Source organism: Symphodus melops (assembly GCF_947650265.1).
Source record: "Symphodus melops genome assembly, chromosome: 1".
Lineage (NCBI taxonomy): Eukaryota > Metazoa > Chordata > Actinopteri > Labriformes > Labridae > Symphodus > Symphodus melops.
Genome location: NC_136691.1, coordinates 43,157,086 through 43,177,030, shown reverse-complemented (window position 1 = coordinate 43,177,030; position 19,945 = coordinate 43,157,086). Strand labels below are relative to the sequence as shown.

The following is a 19,945-nucleotide window of genomic DNA, read 5'->3' as shown; positions in this document are numbered from 1 at the left end:
CGTTTGACGGTGTTTAACACTCGGTTGTCCAGGGGCTTTCGGGTTGGATCATTGGTTGAGGAGCGGATTCCTGTCCCACAGCTATTGGCCAGAGTGTTTCTATGGATACCATAACAACCCAATCAGCACCTATACCAAGCTTTAGATTACCTTGCTCATCCCCCACCCTTAGACAATGTGACAGAGCTGTTATGTAAAGCAGCAGCTGGATCCTGAAGGAGGCTCAGTGTCAGAATGTTCCTAAATTTCAACAATCCCACCACAGTCTGATATTGTCACATGACATCTGATGGCGGCACATGACATCTAATGATGTCACATGACTTTTGATGATGTCACATGATGTCTGAGGATGTTCGACTGTCTGAGTTTGACACACGGTCGATGATGTTACCACCTACTGGTTTTTAATTAAACTGTAGAACAGGCTTAAAAAATAAATAATAGAATATAAAATAGGCGTGGCTGCCTGTGCCAAGAATATACAGATAGATCCATCACAATTACAGTCAGGTATAAGGTCTCCAAAACCCAAATGATACTTTATGCATTTCGTGTCCACTAGATTCTGCACATAACATTCAAATCTTTTGGACGGTATGTGCTTAAAAGCTGCCAACAAGTTGTCAATGTCATGTTTTCAAAGACACATTTAGGTTGCTTATATACTGTACTGCAACAACGTATTTTGGGTCTTTGGATCTATCCAATGTGTTTCAGATATATACAAAGGCCATATGTGATGATTATTTCAGTTTTTGAATCAGACGCTCAATTGTATCAAAGGATTATAAAAACAATATTTATCCTTTTTTAAAAGGTGTGTAGCAATTATTTTTTTATGAGTATATCTATGTCATTCTTTGACAGACACAAAAATGGTTGCACTGTATATTATATAGGTATGGAAAACTGACGTGAAATGAAAACATTACATATAGATCATGCATTGTTTTGACATGAATCTGACATGTATCCTTTTTTGGATGTTTTCCCCCAGAAAATGAGGCCAATACGGAATTGCAAAATCCTGCAGTTCATCAAGTGTCCGCTTGAGGCTGGCTTCAGGAACACCAGAGTTCACAAACACACAACAGGCAAAAATGCCATTTTTACAGCATAAATAGATGTATAAACGCCGAGGTAATGACAGCTGAGCTTAGCGAAGGCACTTGTGTGTTAAAAAAAAGCCATCTGAAAAGGTCTACGCTTTACATCGCTATCTGTTCTGAATAATAACTGCAGGGATATACACTCTGCTCCTTGGTAAATCTCTCTCCTTTTCTCTTCTAAGCTTCATCCATCACTGTCCTCCTCCTCTTAGCCTTAGCCATTGTATCAAACAGTACACAGATGGGAAAACTGGCATCTTTTTTTCCTACAGATCTGTAAAGCCATATGCACTGTAGGCTGTTTAAAGTTATTGTTGTATTAAATCGATCTGTGGTAACTAAAAGTTACAACTTCCCAGCAGTTTACAAAATCCTGCAAAAACGGAGGTAAATGTTTTCAAGAACTAAATATAGAAAAAGTATATTAAAGCTCAACAAACACTGAAGCTCTCCTTTCGGGAGGTATTTATAAGCTATATGTTTCCTTGTAGTTCAAACAAGCACATCATATTTATTGTCAAAGTAAAAGAAAGGTGAAGCGATCTCCTGAAATAGTAAAAAGAAAACCTGAGATGTATGTTCTGTATGACTAACATATCCCTAAAGCGATAGACATTAACTGGAATATATGTTCCATTTAAGTATTCAATCATAAACATAAGTTATTAGATGTTTGTAGGTGTGTGTTTTTCAAAGAGATAGGCAAGTACCTGAAAAACATTTCAGCACATTTACACAGCTCACCTGTCAAAGAAGGTAGCCAGCAGTCTCCTGAGCAGTACTTTGTGTTTTACTCCAGCACAGAGGTGACAATTCATCAGCTGACCTCGTGTCATGAACACACTTGAACCTACACACACACACACACACACACACACACACACACACACACACACACACACACACACACACGCACACACACAGGAATATTTACAACTATGATTTCCCATTTACATTTTTTTACCCCACCCTGGAGCCAGGGTTGGGGTTGGGGCCTAGTAGAGCGTCTGGTGGCCAGGCCTTTGACCGTGGGGCTCAGCCAGGCCCAGCTCAAACGGATGACGCGGGCCCTTCCTCCTGTGCACCCAGCACCTACAGAGGACATCATAGGGGTTGGGGTGTAGTGTGGACAGCAGGGGCCTCGGCGACCCAATTCCTGGACACGACTTCTGACTGTTGGCACATGGAATGTCACCTCACTGGGGGGGAAGGAGCCTGAGCTTATGCGAGAGGTCGAGAGGTACCGGCTAGATATAGTCGAGCTCAGGTCCTTGAGAGGGGCTGGACTCTTCACTTCTCTGGAGTTGCCCGCGGTGAAAGGCAGCGGGCTGTTGTGGCCTCCACAGCTCAGCCGCCATGTGTTGGAGTTTATCCTGGTGAACAAGAGGGTTGCGTCCTTATGCCTTTGGGTAGGGGACAGCTCTCTGACTGTTGTCTCGGCCTATGGACCGAACAGCAGTGCGGAATACCCAACCTTGTTGGAGTCCCTGGGAGGGGTGCTGGATGGTACTCCGACTGAGGAGCACCCCTAGTAGAACCATTGTACTGGAGAGGATGGTCTGCCCATTCGTCAAAACACGGATCCAAGTGGAACAATGCACGTTTCGTCCTGGTCGTGGAACACTGGACCAGTTCTACACTCTCCATCGGGTGCTCCAGGGTTCAAGGGAGTTCGCCTGACCAGTCCACAAAGTGGAACCATTGTTCTACTAGGGGGCTTCAACACTCAAATGGGCAACAACAATGATACTTGGAGGGGGGTTATTGGGATGAACAGCCTCCCCGATCTGAACCTGAGAGGTGTTCTGTTATTGGACTTCTGTGCTAGTCACAGTTTGTCCATAACAAACAACATGTTCGAGCACAGGGATGCACGTTGCACCAGGACACCCTAGGAGGTCGGTGGAGGTTGGTGATAGACTTTGTGTTTGTGTCATCTGACCTCCAGCCGTGTGTCTTGGACACTCGGTTGAAGAGAGGGGCCGAGCAGTCAACTGATCACCACCTGGTGGTGAGTTGGATGTGCTGGTGAGGGAGGAAGCTGGTCAGACTGTGCAAATGTGTGGTGAGGGTCTGTTCGGAACATCTGGCAGAAGCCTCTGTTAGTGAGGTTTTCAACTCCCACCTCCGGGAGAGCTTCTCACAGATCCCAAGGGAAGCTGGAGACATTAAGTCCAAGTGGACCCTGTTCTCCACCTCCACCAAGCTGCTGCTCTAAGCTGTGGTTGCAGGGTTTCAATCCCAGAAACTGGTGACGGACACTAGAAGTAAGGGAGGCCGTAAAGCTTAAGAAGGAGTCATATTGGGCGTTGCTAGCTCATAGAACTCCTAAAAAAGCTGACGGGTACTGGCAAGCCAGGCATGCTACAGCCCAGGCTCTTGTGGAGCCAAAAACTTGGGCCTGGGAGGAGTTCAGGGAGGCCATGGCCTCGAGGAAATTCTGGCAAACCGTGTGCCACTTCAGGAGGGGGAAGCAGTCCTTCACCAACACTGTTTACAGCAGAGGTGGGAAGCTGCTGACCTCAACTGAGGATGTAGTCGGGCGGTAGAAGGAATACTTCGAAAATCTCCTCAATCCCACCATCACATCTTCCACTGAGGAAGCAGAGGCAAAGGCAAAGGCAGACTCATCCATCACCCAAGCCGAAGTGATCGAAGTGGTTGGCGAGCATGGAGGTCGGGGACTGGCAGACCAGGGTAGTAGTCCCTCTTTTCAAGAAGGGGGATCGGAGTGTATGTTCCAACTACTGGGGAATCACACTCCTCAGCCTCCCTAGGAAAGTCTATTCCAGGGTACTGGAGAGGATGGTCTGCCCATTCGTCAAAACACGGATCCAAGTGGAACAATGCACGTTTCGTCCTGGTCGTGGAACACTGGACCAGTTCTACACTCTCCATCGGGTGCTCCAGGGTTCAAGGGAGTTCGCCTGACCAGTCCACATGTGCTTTGGAGATCTGGAGAAGGCGTTCAACCGTGTTCCCCATGGCGTCCTGTGGGAGATGCTCCAAGAGTATGGGGTCCGGGCCCTTTGCTAAGGGCTGTCCGGTCCCTGTATGACCAGAGCGGGGTTCGTATTGCCGGCAGTAAGTCGGAACTGTTCCTGGTGCGCGTTGGCCTCCAGCAAGGCTGCCCTTTGTTACCGGTTCTGTTCACAACTTTAACAGAATAACAGGATTTCTAGGTGCAGCCAGGGGCAGGACCTAGGACACGTCGGAGAGACTATGTCTCTCGGCTAGCTTGGGAATGTCTCGGGGTCCCACCAAAAGAGCTGGAGGAAGTGTCTTGGGCGAGGGAAGTCTGGGCGTCTCTACTTAGACTGCTGCCCCCGCGACCCGGCCCAGGATAAGTGGTGGAAAATGGATTAAATGAATGAAATTTTTGTTCAATACATTTACGATATCTGACAAATGATAATTATTTCACCACTTTCACATTATATAAAATAATAACATAAGCACATATAATATGATGCTATTTCTCTTTCTGTGTTCAGATAAGAGCTAACGTTAGCATTTAGCCACTTACTACTGTAGATAAGATTTCATTTTAGCTAGGAAGTGCCTGAAAGCTACTATTGCATTGAAGTGGTTTTGTTGTTGAAAGATCTGTCTGTCTGTCTGTCTGTCTGTCTGCCTGTCTGCCTGCCTCGTTCTTTACCCCTTGCGTGCACTGACAAGCCCACACTCAGTGTGTGTCACTGATTATGCAGTTTATAGTGTGACTTTGTCATCGGCTGTTTTGAATCACTCATCACTCAGGCTTTGTCAACTACGATTTACAATCAATGAATACATACATCATTACACAAAAGATAACACATGTCCAACATAATGTTAGCTGGGAGGTTGTTTCTTAATGTTGGCTGAGAAGTGACTAAATGCTAATATTAGTTATTGTCTAACTGAAGCTAACTAAATAATAAATGTGTTGTTTAACCTTGAATTGTTTATATTGCTTACTAATCAATATACAATCACAGATCACATGTGCCTACCAGCCACCAGCTCAACTTTCTCCCCTGGGTCTCCTTCAGTGTAGAGTGATGGGTGACAGCGATACCCAATCTGACTAATCAGACTGGCAGGGAGGGCCATGTTGTCTCGACCAACCAGTACGCAGGGCCGACGCTCATTAGCCAGTGGGAGGGACAGCATCTCCATCTTCTCTTGGACTGGATCAATAAAAAATTGAAGAAAAAATTTCACCAAATAAAACTCCCACATTGTTTTCAGTTTGTCAGTATTTTCTTCTCCGTTCTTTTGTTAATACTGTTAATATGACAAACTTGGGTATAAAGGCAAAATCTGTCATCATAGTGTTAGACTGTTGATTCATCTAGATGTTCTTTGTGTGTCATATACTACTTCCTGAGACCTCCCGTCACACAGGGATAGTCTCCCGCTGTGAAGTTTATCGGTGGACACGCAAGTCAGGAAGATTTCAGGGGCAGTCTGCCTGCAATTATGTCAACATTTTCAGGAGTTTGTATTCAAAAAGGTTTTAAGAAAGTTCTCTGAATAGACAAATCTATCCAGTGTTGAACCTGAATGTAAAGACTTCTCGTCAATGTAACTTTTTTACATCATTGTAGTTTGCTGGAAATTAGGCCCCATTATGCAAGCACAAATAGAATGCATTTTACCATGATGTAACTTACTGTAAGGGTTTGCAGGATGTCCGTAGATGTGTTGGTATAGTCCAGGATGAACACTGCTTCCATAGTAATCCTCTTCCAGCTCCTCCTCGGTGGCTGGGTGAGAGGGTGGGGAGTCTGTGGGAAGGCTGGAGCCGCCTGGACTGGAGCGCCCCCCTCCTGCCAGTAGATAAGACTGCAGCCCTGGAACTAAACCAGCACCTGCACCCAGGTAACACAGAGCACTGCTTCTGGAGGGCTGGAGGTCCCCAGCATTGTCCGCTCTAAGGGCAGCACGATTAGACTTCAGTTATTCATGTTGTGGTTCAACAATATTGTCCTATGCAATACATTTCTTGTATCTATTTGGTTATTTTGTCCTCACCTGCCCTCCTCCCCTCCTCCACCTCCTGCTGTTGCTCTTCCCCCATTGTCCGGGGCAGGGGGAGTGTCAGCTCTCTCCTGTTTGATCCTGCTGACAGCCAGCAGCAGTTCCTCTGGGCTCAGAGCTGGCTGGTCTGGACAAGCCTCCTGCAGCTGGGGGGCGCTGTTCTGCTGTTGAACCATCTGTGTGTCAAAGCCTCCAAGCTCGTCTGCTGAGGTGGTCTGCAATGCATTATTGTGTTTAAGTAACATTTGTACTTGCATTATGTGTTCTATTTGGTTTACTTTGAGTAACCATAAATCTCTGTGGGTGTGGCCTAACCCACCTGTGAATCACAGCAGAGAGGTGAGGAGGAGGAGGATGCCTTCATCATCATAAGCTCCATTCCTCGCTCCACAATGTTCTGGATCTGCAGGTACCCGGCGGTGTACATGAGCACCAGCTGCTCACTTGCAGCCATACTGAGACGCCCAGTGTAGCAGAATGATAGAATCTGCTGGAAACATGCTGGCGTGACTGAAGACGGCAGCTCAAAAACTGCCTGGGACAAAGATGATGATGAAGACGATGAAGAAGAGGAGTCGGCTGCAGAGCTGAACAGGTCTCTAAAGTAGAGTGATGAAGCGGCAAGGACGGCCCGGTGTGCCTTGAAAGCCTGACCCTGCACCAGAATAGAGACGTCACAGTAGTGACCCAGCAGCCGCTGCTCGTTCAAGCTGCCAAGCACGCTGCTGCCAAAGTCTGGAATCTCCACCTGCAGCAGCCCCTCCGACATGGTGGATGGTAGAGAAGAGGACAGGAAGTGACTTTGGGTTCAGACTATCTGGCGGCAAGGTGGAGATGGTCCTGCCCGGCCAGAGGTCAGAGTGTTTAGGTGTCAGGGATTCTGAAGATATCGCCTCCAAAATGATGCAGATCCATTTTGTTGCAGAGGAAACAGTGAGGTCAGATGTCAAGCTTTGTGGAGACAGAGGAGAGAAGCAGAAGACTGGAGATCATCAGAGGGACAGATATAAATGAGGAGGAGGAGAGAGGAGGAGGAAGAAGAGAGGATGGGTAGGAGGGCGGAGAGTATAACACGACAGCTTCACACTTTCTTGTCTACGTGCAGAACAAACTGGAAAAAAAATCACACCTGACACCTCTCCAGGTTTTTTTTGCTCCTCTTTCCTTGAATTTCATAGTTCATACAGTGTATTAACTTGTACTGCATTTAAAAATGTACAAATGTGTAAAAAACAGAAAAAACTACTTTAAGAGTCTAGAGTGTAAATATTGAGTAGAACAAAATACAAATAGTCAATAAACTCAAATATTTTATTAGTTTTTAACTTTAGTTCAAGGTTTTTCACCACTTAGACTTTTCAGTCTAGACCTGTTAAGGCCTTTTCAATTACATCCCTGGTTGATGACACAGGTGCTCATTTTCATCAGTGGATTTATATTTCCTCTCAAATTTGACAAATCTTGATGGAAGCAAGCCATAACACTCAATTCAGATTTTTCACTCAGATCTGAGTTTTTTGTTTGGCTGTTCATATTGTATTTTAAAATTGTGCATTTATCAGATCCCTGTGGGAATCCACGTATAAAAGTGACCCAAATCTGATTGTAAAAGATCAGATTCAATGTGAAGCGTTTGTTTCTTCAGTGCAGCAGAAGGTTGGAACAGGCAAAAAAAAAGTCGAATAACCATAAACTATAATCTAGACTTATACTAAAGAGTTTGATGGTTTTATAGATAAGTTAAAGTTATTTTTGCTACAGCGTCATAGTGTTCACAGTATGGAGGAAAAAAGCTTTGTGTCACAAAATAATATCAAGTTTTAGAGTATTAGAGACGGAATAACTTCCCACAGATGACCTTCATCAGTCCACTGCTATCAACTCAAACAACATGCTTCACTCTGAATGTTTTTCTACTTGTATGCTGCAGTGTGGGGGCATTTCATATAAACTACGAACAAAGATGTCACAATGTGCAGATCAAGAGTAGATATGCAACAAAGAGTAGAACTATTAAAATAATGATTGCTGGGAATTATTTTACATTTAATGATTAGCACATTATTTGAAACATCTATCTGTTAGATCGTTCAGAAGACAAATGTTTGGATAAAGATAACTTATTATAGAACTTTCAAAATATGAAAGATTAAACAATTGGAAATATTCAACACTGATGTTTGACGGTCGACTTTTTTTTCATTAGATTTATTTAAATAATCCAGTTTCTGGTGATTCAGCTTTATCAGGTGTTGTAATATCTGTTTCTATGCACAAGACAAATATATGGGGCCTATTTGCCTCATTTGAGTTTGTTAAAATATCCATGTAGTATATAGTATACTAATTGTCATTTTCAGGAAACCAGTGCTAAATATAAACAATTCCTGAAAATGACAATTAATATGCTATATATACAACTTCTATACTAGCTATTTTAACAAACTTAAATGAAACGAGACGAGAGGGCATGAACGAACGAAAGACTGCAGCATGCCAGTCTCAGTGGTATGCAGCCTGGCAGCCTAGCCTGTTAGCCTGAGCTCAGGGCAACAAATCCCCAACAGCTGTATTTGTAGATCGTCAGACACACATTTGTGGATCTTTCATGGCAGGAGTGCAAAAGTCTTGTGCAAAATGACCTCAGATGCAGGTGATGATTTTTTATATTTTTAGGACTAACAGCAAAAAAGCTAACTTTTTTGCCATTTTGCAATTGGTATATTTGCAGATCAATTAACATATTTATGGATGTTTTTAGACACTTGTGGATCTTGTGGATGTGTGTGTATTTGTGGATCTGTGTACATATTTTCAAATAGTTTTGCCACAATAATAGCTCTATAACAATCGGTCAGATATTTGACAGCAAACCAAAATAGAAAAAAAAAAAAGGTTTCTTATTATAATTCAGAAGAACATGAGCAATGACTAATGTAATAAGACAGCAGATCCTGTCTTGCTTGCCAGTTCCACTAATCTTCACACGCCTACACAATAGCTAAAAGTTACTTTGGAATTGATTTTAAAAACTTTTTTAAGTTCTAATGAGCTTTGCACTTGTATAATTATCAGACTGTAGGGTGAACAGACAATGTTTTGGTTCATTGTGCTGTTGTAGTAAAAGACAATAGTAAAGACATGTTTTGGACATTTTGTTCAATGCCTGATTGTTGCTATCCAAACTCAGGAACCTGATCAATAAAGCAGTTACTGCAACTTTCAGTGGTCATTTACAGCTCTAAAAATCCAAGATGGCAAAAGCTAAAATGCCAAGCTTAAGGTGAAGTCCACAAACTGGTTTGTGAAGTCATAGTGACTGTGACCAATTCTAATACACAATAGCATCTAGTAGTGTCTATAATGCTATATTATAATATTATTATAAGTATTAAGTGATTTGTGTGCACCAGTATTTTGTTTGGATCCTGTCTGAAAGAAGGAATCCACTGAAGTCCTTCTCTGAGAGAACCGACCTCCATTTGTGGAGTGGCTGAAGCACAATTGTTTCCTTCCACATAACTTATACGAAAGTTCAAGCTCAGGGCCTCCACAGACTTTTAAAGCAAGTCTGTTGGTGAAATAACCTGATGATCTGATCAAAATGAACGTATCCTTTGGACATGCCATCAATGATAGTCACTAATCCAAGTGAGTACCAGGTCAGCAACAAGAATGCTGACGATCTCATTAGTACCATCCCAAGCAGAACCGCAAGTTCACTTCTCATGTTTTTGTCCTTGACAGACACATTCATTTATTATTATCATATTTATTATTTATGTTGGCACAGTGACGGCAGCTGTTTACTTCCTGCTACAAACACATGACTCTGTAGAAAACTTGCAGGACTGCAATCTCTCTATGAATTAGGCATCAGATAATGACTCTCCAAAAAAAGAACAGTCCAGTAGAGTCCAGTACACTCAACAGCACAATCTAACAGAGACAAATACAGTCCAGTTTTTTTATTAGAGTCAAGTTCTGTGGCATCAGGCACAGTGGAGTCTAGCCCAGTCCTATTCACTGAAGTACAACATTTAGTGTGGTCAAGTCGATTGTAAGCAAGTTTACAGTATTTCCACACATGCACAAAACTCAGGTAAGCAGCATATCTGAATGCAAACAGACTTTCTCAGACTATTACCTGCCAGCCCCAAAGTAAAATTTCGAAGTGAAATTAAGGTGAGCTGATCAGTGAACATAACAGGAAGTGTTCTGGGAAGTTGACCACATCTGGCTGATAGGGGTCATGACTTTTATTTAAGGGTCCAGTGCGCAAATTGTTATCTTAGTGCATGTACTGAATCTCCTTCATACTTTTGTTCTGCTTGCCAGCATAATCTTTGCCACTTGTTTGTTGACACTGTGAATTCAATCCATAACACAACACATTGATATAAAGGCAAAAAGCTATCATAATGGTGATGGACTTTGTTGTTTTAGCCTCCATCTTGGATTTCTGAGAGGCTTTTTACGTCTTGCCTCCAGTGAAAACATTTTTAGTCTCAAACGCAGTCTACCATACTAAAGTCCAGAACACTAAAGATTCGGGCCAGAGCCATCCTATACAGTAGAGGGCAATGCAGCAAAGTCCAGTCAAGTAAATTCCAGTTATGTACATTAGACTCCGGAAAAGTCCAGGTCAGTCTAATTTACTAAAGTCAGTCCAGAAAAGTCAAGTACACTTTCGCCTTCTGCAGTTCAGTCTTGTCCAGTGAACGCCAGCCAACTCCAGTCTGAATTCTATTGTGATAGTTATTATCACAAGTGTTCATTTCTAAGAGAAGTTTAGTTTTTATTAGTTATTTGATGCAAAAAGGAGCCGATGCATCCTCATGATTGACAGCTCTCTTAACCGAATACCCTCCTTCAATGCTCGTTACCTGATGAGTAGAGCATAGGAGGAGAGGTGCAAGAAAAACAAAAATTACATTCATTTAACGCTAATGTGAGTGTCTGCTTAAAACCTGCAGTGGACTGTACTGACCTGAGGGATCTTTGATGTTTTATTGGTAAGTTGTGCTTTTGTTAGCGGATTCGTGGAAGGTGCTTGACGTCAATCCTGTGGCTCCATGAGATCCCCTCTGGCCATGTCTTGGTCCAAATAACATTACCAGCACAATACGTCATCACCTGTTGGGGGTAGTTGTACTTCACTTTTGCACAATGGAAGGTGGTGGAGATAGAGACACTTATTCAACATTTAGTCAATGGTCCAGTCATCGAGACAGGAGACCAGTGTATACTTGTTTGATAAAGTCCAGTAGAGTCTGGTACAGACCAGTCCCTTCTAGCACAGTCTAATCCACTCCATTCTAGTCTTGTACAGAAGTAGTTCAATTCTATGCGATGGAGTCTAATCTAGTATAGTAGAGTCTTGACAAGTTTAGTCCTCCTGTCTGGTACACTAGAGTTCATTTTAGTACGGTCAAGTCCACTAAATCTAACTACAAGCCAAGTTTAGCCCAATACAGTATAGAAGAAAACTGTATTGTCTCGTCCAGTCCAGTTCACTCTAGATTAGTAAAGCCTGGTCTCATCTAGTAGATTGGAGTCCAGTAGATTCTAAGACACTCCATTTTGGTTGATTAAAGCATGGTCTAAACCAGACTAGTTAGGTCTATTCCAGTCAAGTACAGCATCATTTATAGACTTGCCCAAGCTTGTACAGTCTAGTACAGTACCAGCCCTGAAATCTAGCACAGAACAGAAGATTCTAGCCCAGTCCAGTCTACATCTTATACAGTGAAGACAGGACTAGTATATTACTGTCCTGTTCAGTGTAGTCAGGTTTAGTGCAGTACAGCTGAATCTGGTTATCCAGTCTAGTACAGTGGAGAACAGCAAAGTCTGTTAAAGTCTTGTCCCATCTGGTCCAGTAGAGTTGCTTCCAGGTGCCTTTGGTATGTTTCAGAGTTCAGCGTTATTTTTGTTTACAGTGCGACTACAGCAGAGAAACAGAGAGTCTGAACAGACAGACAGACAGATGTAGACACAGACAGGTAGCGGGGAAACAATAATGTCCACAGACAGAAGCAGAGACAGGCATACAGACACACAGGTGGACAGAGAGACAAACAGTTGGTTTAACAAGAAACAAACTGTTTGAGAGTCCAGACAGACAGTCAGACATACAGACAGACAAACCAGTAGACAGTCAGTACAGTTACAGTTAGAAGGATGATGGATGTAAGACAGGCAGACAGACGGGTGGACAGAGAGACAGACAGCTACAGACAGCTCCTTACCTTCTTACTGCTCCTCTTCCTCCTCTGCTTCTCTTCCATGCAGCAGGCAGGACGGCTGGCTGGGAGAGGTTTTCTTCTTCTCCTCCGCTCAGTCAACGCATCGTCTGGTGTGTCACAGGGGGGGGGGGGGGGGAGGGGGGGGCAGGGGGAGGACGGGGGAGGTAAAGGAGGAGGAGGGGGGAGGCAGAGACACAGTAGACAGCCGAGGAGGAGGAGGGAGGAAGAGGAGGAGTCATCTGAGGACAACGAGGGAGCTAATGCGGCTAACTGCCCTGCAGAGGACGAGAGAGAAAGAGGGAGAGAGATACAGAGGCAGAACGTGGAGAGAGAGGGGCGAGCAAGCATACATTTAACTGTTCATCTGCTATAGAGAAGAAAACACTGCAAAGTCGAAAATTAAAGACACAAAATACACACCAACAGCACACGTAAACACTATGCACACACAAACAGAAAAATACACACTCCTGGGATGTGTGTGCATGCATGCACACGTTCCTATTTGTGTGTGTTTGTGTGAGTGAGTTTGTGTGGCATGACTTGGCCAAATGCACAGCGCTGCATTGCAGTGCCGAGGCTGAGTTGGCATGCCGAGTACATAGCGTGCATACTGCGACTGTGTGCCAGGCTGAGACACACATACACACACACACACACACACACACACACACACACACACACACACACACACACACACACACACACACACACACACACACACAGACACATCAGCAGCTTTTTGCAGCCTCAGCTTCCTTCATCACAGCTCAGAGTATTTTCTAATATGGATGAGAGACAGTTAAAGATAGACATACTATAACAGCATAGAAAGAGAGAGGCTTTCTCTACCTGCATGTCTGTCTGTCTCTCTGTAACTGTTTCAAGACAGGGGGGCATAGAGACAGACAGGTTTGTGCTTGTGTTTGAAGTTATCCATCCAAAGAGAGAGAAACAAGTAGGATGGGATAGAGGGTTAAATAAGGACTTTTACAGAAACTACTGTGTGTATTTGTGTGTATTGTCAGTCCGCAGACCTCGATCAGCTCCACCTAGAGTCACTATGCCATTCAATTAGTTGTTTTTATTTATTTCAAATGTGAAACACTACTGCACTTGATCAGATCTCGAGATGTAAATGGCTTGAGGGGTCTGAAAAGTGAATCCAGTGCAGAAGTGTCTTTAAATTGCATTATTTCCAACAGCCAGCAGGGGCTAACTCCAGGTTAGAAGATAACTTTGTGTTAGTCTAAATGAAAATTTGCTAACTCTGAGTTGAGTCAATGTTTCATGAAACATTTTCCTTAGAAGTTTGTTGTTTTTAAGTCTCATCAGTACAGAATAAGTTCATTTAGAATATATTCTGTATTGTCATCAAAGCTACTGTTATTGACAAATTGCCACTATTTTGAGTAAGACACAAATATACAAAAACTCTTAACATTCACATTAAGTTTTTTTATAACTATGTTGTGTTTAAAGCCTTTTTTGTGTGTGAGAATAACAATCCATTGTGGATAATATTTTAATTTTTTCCTGTAGCCCTGAGGCGCATTATCCATGTATGCAAGGTCCTACAAAGACTCTTGGAGAATAGACTGTTTGTGAAAGCAGAAAAATGTGAATTCCACTCCTCTCCTGTGTCATTCCTGGGACATATTTTAGAGAGCGGGCAGTTGAGGACCAATCCAGCAAAAATCAAGGCAGTGATGGAATGGGACACTCCAACTTCTTGCAAACAGCTCCAACAGTTCCTGGGATTCACTAACTTCTACCGTCGATTCATCAGGAACTACAGTCAGGTTTTAGCACCTCTAACTAAACTCACCTCTCCCGCTGTTCCCTTTGTTTGGTCCCCAGCAGCTGAGAATGCGTTTCTGGACCTCAAGGGGTGGTTTTCGTCTGCACCCATTCTCGTGCAAGCGGACCCCAAGAGACAATTCATTGTGGAAGTGGATGCATCAGACATTGGCGTGGGCGTAGTCCTGTCCCAACGAGCATCAGGTGACCAAAAGCTACATCCTTGTGCATTCTTCTCTCGTAAACTGTCACCAGCTGAAAGAAACTATGACGTAGGGAGCCGGGAGATGTTGACAGTGAAATTGGCACTGGAGGAGTGGCGACACTGGTTAGAGGGAGCAGAGATGCCATTTGTGGTTTGTTCCGATCACAAGAACTTATTGTACAAACAGACTGCTAAGAGACAAGCCTGATGGGCCTTGTTTTTTTGTTTTTTTTACCAGATTTCAGTTTACTGTTACCTATAGACCAGGGAGCAAGAACATGAAACCAGACTTATGTGAGACTCTGAGCCACCCTGACACCATTTTACCCATGTCGTGCCTGGTGGCATGGTGTCATGTGGGAAATTGAATGAGTGTTGCTGCTCAGAATTCACACCCCGATCCTGGTGGGGGTCCCCATAACTGCCTGTTTGTCCCAGATTCTGCCCGTTCTCAGGTTCTTCAGTGGGGGAAATCCTCTAGCGTGTCTTGTGTGTCATCCAGGGGTGTCTCGGAACCTGGACCTGCTTAAGATACACTTCTGGTGGCCGACTATGAGCACGGACGTCAAGGAGTTTGTGTTAGCCTGCTCAGTTTGCTCCCGGAGTAAAGCATCTCATCGCCTTCCGGTGGGTCTCCTCCGTCAACTCCCAGTGACTGGCCATCCATGGTCTCACATTGCTCTAGATTTCATCACCGGCCTACCTCCCGCTGAAGGTAACACTGTAGTTCTCACCATTGTTGATCGTTTCTCTAAATCTGCCCATTTCGTTGCTCTCCCCAAACTGCCATCTGCCACAGAGACTGCTGAACTGCTTACGGTACATGTCTTCAGACTTCATGGGATTCTAGTGGACACTGTTTCGGACCAAGGACTACATTTCGATTTTGCAGGTTTGGAGAGCATTTTGTCAGGCACTGGGAGCTACGGTCAGTTTATCATTAGGTTACCACCCTCAAACCAATGGTCAAATGAAGAGGGCAAACCAAGATCTTGAAGCTACTCTCTGATGCGTCTGTGCCCAGAAACCCACCACCTGGAGTCAGCACCTGGCATGGGTGGAGTTCGCCCATAATTCCCTCACCTCCTCAGCCCCAGGTATGGCACCCTTTCACTGTACCTCGGGTTACTTACCTCCTCTGTTCCCTACCCCTCAGTGTGGCTTCCAAGAAGCTTTTATTGGTTTTATTGGTCCCTACGAGATCGTAGAAATTATGAACCCCTCTGCTGTCCGCCTCAGACTTCCTCCTGCCCTCAGGACCTGTCAATCCGCCTGCCTGCTGCTCGTCAAAGCCACTCATCACCTCACGCGTTTGGGATTCGGGATTATCACCAGGATTGTCACCAGGATTTCACTCTCACACCGCTCACGGATGAGCGAGGACTTTTGCACATTTCACATCACTCGTGTCACTATCTTGTGTTTATTAAATTACTTTTACTGTTCACTGTAAACTTGCCTCTGAGTTGTGCGTCTGGGTCCAACAATTATACACACATGTATCGTAACAGTATTCATTTTAACCTAAACACAACTAAAACTGCCCAGAAGTAATATTTTTACACTATTTAAATCTAAGCCTCACTCATAAATTACTTGTTAAAATCAATATGTAGACAAGCTAGTGCTAGTGAGGATCTGTTTGAATCAAACATCCTCTGCAATATCAATGAAATATTAAAAAATAGAATATGATCTCAATAAGACCTACCGTCTAATTTGTAGTTTTAAAATCCGCATGTTGATGAAGCAGGTCTCGTTGGTGTGTAGCACATGTCCTCCATATTGTGTCCTTCTCTGAAAAGTGAAAACTGCTATTCAAATGATCCTCCAAAGATTCTACATTCAGGAGTTGATGGCTTTGGGTATTTTATAAAAAAATAAAAAATAAAAATAAAAAATAATTGAAAAAATAAGCAGTAGCATATTTTTTAGAAACAAAAGACAAACATCCTAACATACCACACTACTGAATGCACTCCAAGTTCTAAAAAAAATAACAATTTAAAAAATACTGTTGTGTCCTGTAATTTAAAACATCAGTATACTGTTTATGGCCTTTGTCAGTTTGCTTCAGGGTGAGCATCCCACAATGCATTGCAAACTACAGTTCTTAACTGCTTTAGATCAAAACAGTATTTTAATGTTAAAAAATTGGCCATACATTAACATCAATTACTTACAGTGTAACTTTCAAAATAAAGCTAATTGTTTTCTTAGTGCAAATGTGTTATCGTAATTAGGGCTGAAACGATTCCTCGAATAACTCGAATAACTCGATTACAAAAATTCATCGAGGAATTTTCGCTGCCTCGAGGCTTCGTTAAGTTTTTTTTTTTTTTTTGCGTCATCAAAACTTTGGTATGAGTATAAAACACGTTTAATGTAGCTGCAGCTACCTGCTCCTCTCTCTTACACAGACACTTCAACACGCACACGCGCGCACACGCGAGCGCGGCGTGCCCCTTTTAACTTTTAGTCAGCACACAGTTGATCCGTGATCCATACGACCCAGTCGGGAACACGTGATCTGGTCAAACAGTCGGCTTTTCTCCGTTCACTCTCTCCGTGTTTGCAGCTAACATAACGATAGCAACGTCCTCACAGTCTCTGTCATAGACGCGTCTCTGGTCTCTGTAGTCTGTGAGCGCGCTGAATGCACGCGCTGCAGGAGCAGACAGAGATACACTTTTATCAATAAACAGGCTGATAATATGAAATGTCTGATGTCTTCAAAGCTAAATCAAGACAGAACTTGTTTGTGGAATAATAATTTAGCAAATATATATTTAACGTTTCTCAATTTCCTTATCTGACATAATGATTGATTCTGTGATTGATTCAACAGAACATAATGCTTTCTCAATTAAATGTACTGTAACAGATGTGTAGGCTACACAAAACAGTATTTGCTATTTCAGCCATTAAAACGTGTTTGGCCTGTATTTTTAATTTACCTGCCGCCTTGACCAGTGAATCAAAAGTTTATTTGAGTGACTGTCAGTAATATGGTGAGTGTCAGCAGCTGTAGAGCAGAGGTGGTTGGTTGTAACAAGCAGGCGTTACCATGGTAACTGCAAAGAAGCAGGTTTGTAGGGACGACCCAAGACGAGTTAAACCTTAATTAAGCAAAAGTATGATTTATTCGATTACTCGATTAATCGCCGGGATATTCGATAGAATACTCGATTACTAAAATATTCGATAGCTGCAGCTCTAATCGTAATACCATCACACTACAGCCTGCATTAACATAATATGCATAATGTACTTGTGTCTCTGTCTCTCTGGATTACTTTGCTTGCTAATTTGGTTTTGTAATGTAGCATCATAGACTGTAAATATTACGTGTAGCATACACTCATAGGTTGTCATTAACATTACAGTATAAAAGAACTCTCCTTACCTTAGTCAACCAAATGAAATTGTTGAGTTAAATCATTCGTGCTTTCTTTAAGTCTTGTGACCAGACGATAGCTGCTGAATATGAAAGCTGAACAAATGCACAAAATAACAAGAAGTGCTCGTCAACTGAAAACTGGCTAATTCTATTGAGTTTGATTCATTGAAATTTGTCTTAATTTAAAATTACATAAACATAAAGATTATATTTAATGCAACCAAAATAAGCAGATACTATCTCGAACATCTTTGTTTTAAAGTTATATTAAATAGTTGTCCAAAAATCAAGGACCCATTTATATTGAATACATTTTATAAGATATATTAAGTTAAATGTAAATGAGTACAAAATCATTTACCTTTTGATGGATACTGCAATATTAGTTTAACCCCTCACAGACTGAAGCGATTACATGACAACTTCTTCTCAGGTTCATGCCGTTTATTTCCAGTACAGCTATCAGTCAAACAACACATGTGATTGGTGATGATGGTACAGTACAGCTCCAGCCACGTAATTGAGAAGCCAAAAAGGAAACGAAAGAAAGGAAAGAAAAAGGAACCCCAAGATCGATCTGGTCTCAATGAACATTTATTCGAAGGCAGGATAAGCGTTGGAAGACCCCTCTCTCACACGGTGAGGAGAGAAAGAGGCCCCGAGAAAAGGCAAACATGAAAACTTATACATTTCCATCACACTACCCAGAGCACTCCCCCATCACGCCACATAGGGCCACTGCCCACCTGGCAGGGCAAAATCTATCCCCTAGTGTGAGAGAAGAGACTACATGACTATTTACCATCTCCCAAGGCTGAGAAGGAGATGGAGTCCAGTGAGAAAGAGTCTTGGTGACTCTTCCCACATGTACAGAGTGTGAGAAACAGAATAAAGGGAACGAAATGATGGAAAACAAAACACCCAATATGCTGTGCATGTAGTATTCTAAGACATTTCAGATACATTATATGACAGATTCTATGAGACCTTCGTACAACGCACATAGTACGTAAAATTTTCCATAACATATTCTTTTATAATGTGATCGTGTTGTTTAGTTAGAAAATAAAAATACATTTGAATTACAAATAAAAAGCTCACTATTACAAAGGTTTACTCTGCTTCTACATGTACATAATCTGCTATTTTAACATTACTGCCATGAATCTATTTTTTTAAATATTATATGAACAAGATTTCTACGCAACGGCTTAACAGCACTGATAAAATTAACTACAGCATTTCCTCATACAGAAAATACAAAACATACCTGTCAGTCAAACAAAACATGTGATTGGTGATGATCGTGCAATACAGCTCCAACCACTATACATAAAAAAAGGAATACAATCAACACACCGAAACCAATGCAGATGATATTTAAATCAGCCGTTTGAATGTAAACACAGAGACCATACAGTTAGTTACATATATTATCACACTTAGCAGGTAAACTTTACTACACAAAACAATAACCACAAATGAAATACATCAACAGTCACAAAACGTGACAAGACTACTTATGTCACTTTAAATACGTTTTGACTTGGTTAAAGTTGCTTTTATTGCTTAGTATTTACCACATGTCACGGAGCTGGTTTCAGTAGGCCTACATACCATAATTGAGAAGGTCAGCCAGCCAAGAGGAAACAACTGACAATCCCAGACCTTTATTATCACATCTCTCACCACACGAGGGCGCTGTTTGTAAATATAAATAACGGGTGCCTTGTATAGAAGGAAATTACAATTGCCAATTAAATATATCACTCAAACAGAGTGGACACAGTAATACACTTTGACTAACTTTAATAATGTAAAATAATCCTGTTAAATACGTAAGAAGGAGAGAAGGCAACAAAATATGAAGTCTATCAATAGTTATAGGTGGAATTGTACTTGTACATGGGGACATTGGGATGTAGCAGCCAAATACTGTAAAGAGTGAATGAGTGGTTGTTTTCCAGAATGATTGAACTGGGGTGCAGTGCCAGAGTGCATGCAATCGTCCGTGTGTACAGTGTGAGCATGTTTCCGAGGTGAATCCCATCTTTGATCATTTGTAGCCTGTGTGGTGATATCTGTGGAGGACTTTGAATTGTCTGAGTTGTACATTTGTGTTACTGGTCATTGTGTATATGTTTTTACAGATCTG

At 42.4% G+C, this 19,945-nt stretch overlaps 1 protein-coding gene across 1 annotated transcript; it reads right to left on the bottom strand.

Annotated features, from left to right (window-relative positions):
- Positions 1-2: 2 nt before the first annotated feature.
- Positions 3-18,189, bottom strand: LOC306817464 (nucleus accumbens-associated protein 2-like; the record flags this gene model as incomplete). The annotated part of the gene is made up of 11 exons (XM_079334359.1): positions 18,152-18,189; positions 17,797-17,867; positions 16,102-16,249; positions 12,389-12,660; positions 11,128-11,273; positions 6,457-7,088; positions 6,132-6,352; positions 5,771-6,030; positions 5,108-5,284; positions 1,857-1,962; positions 3-99 (listed from the first exon to the last, which is right to left on the bottom strand). Coding segments are annotated over exons 6-11 (1,311 nt in total), but the record flags the coding sequence as incomplete, so codon positions are not given.
- Between the last annotated feature and the right edge of the window lie 1,756 nt (positions 18,190-19,945).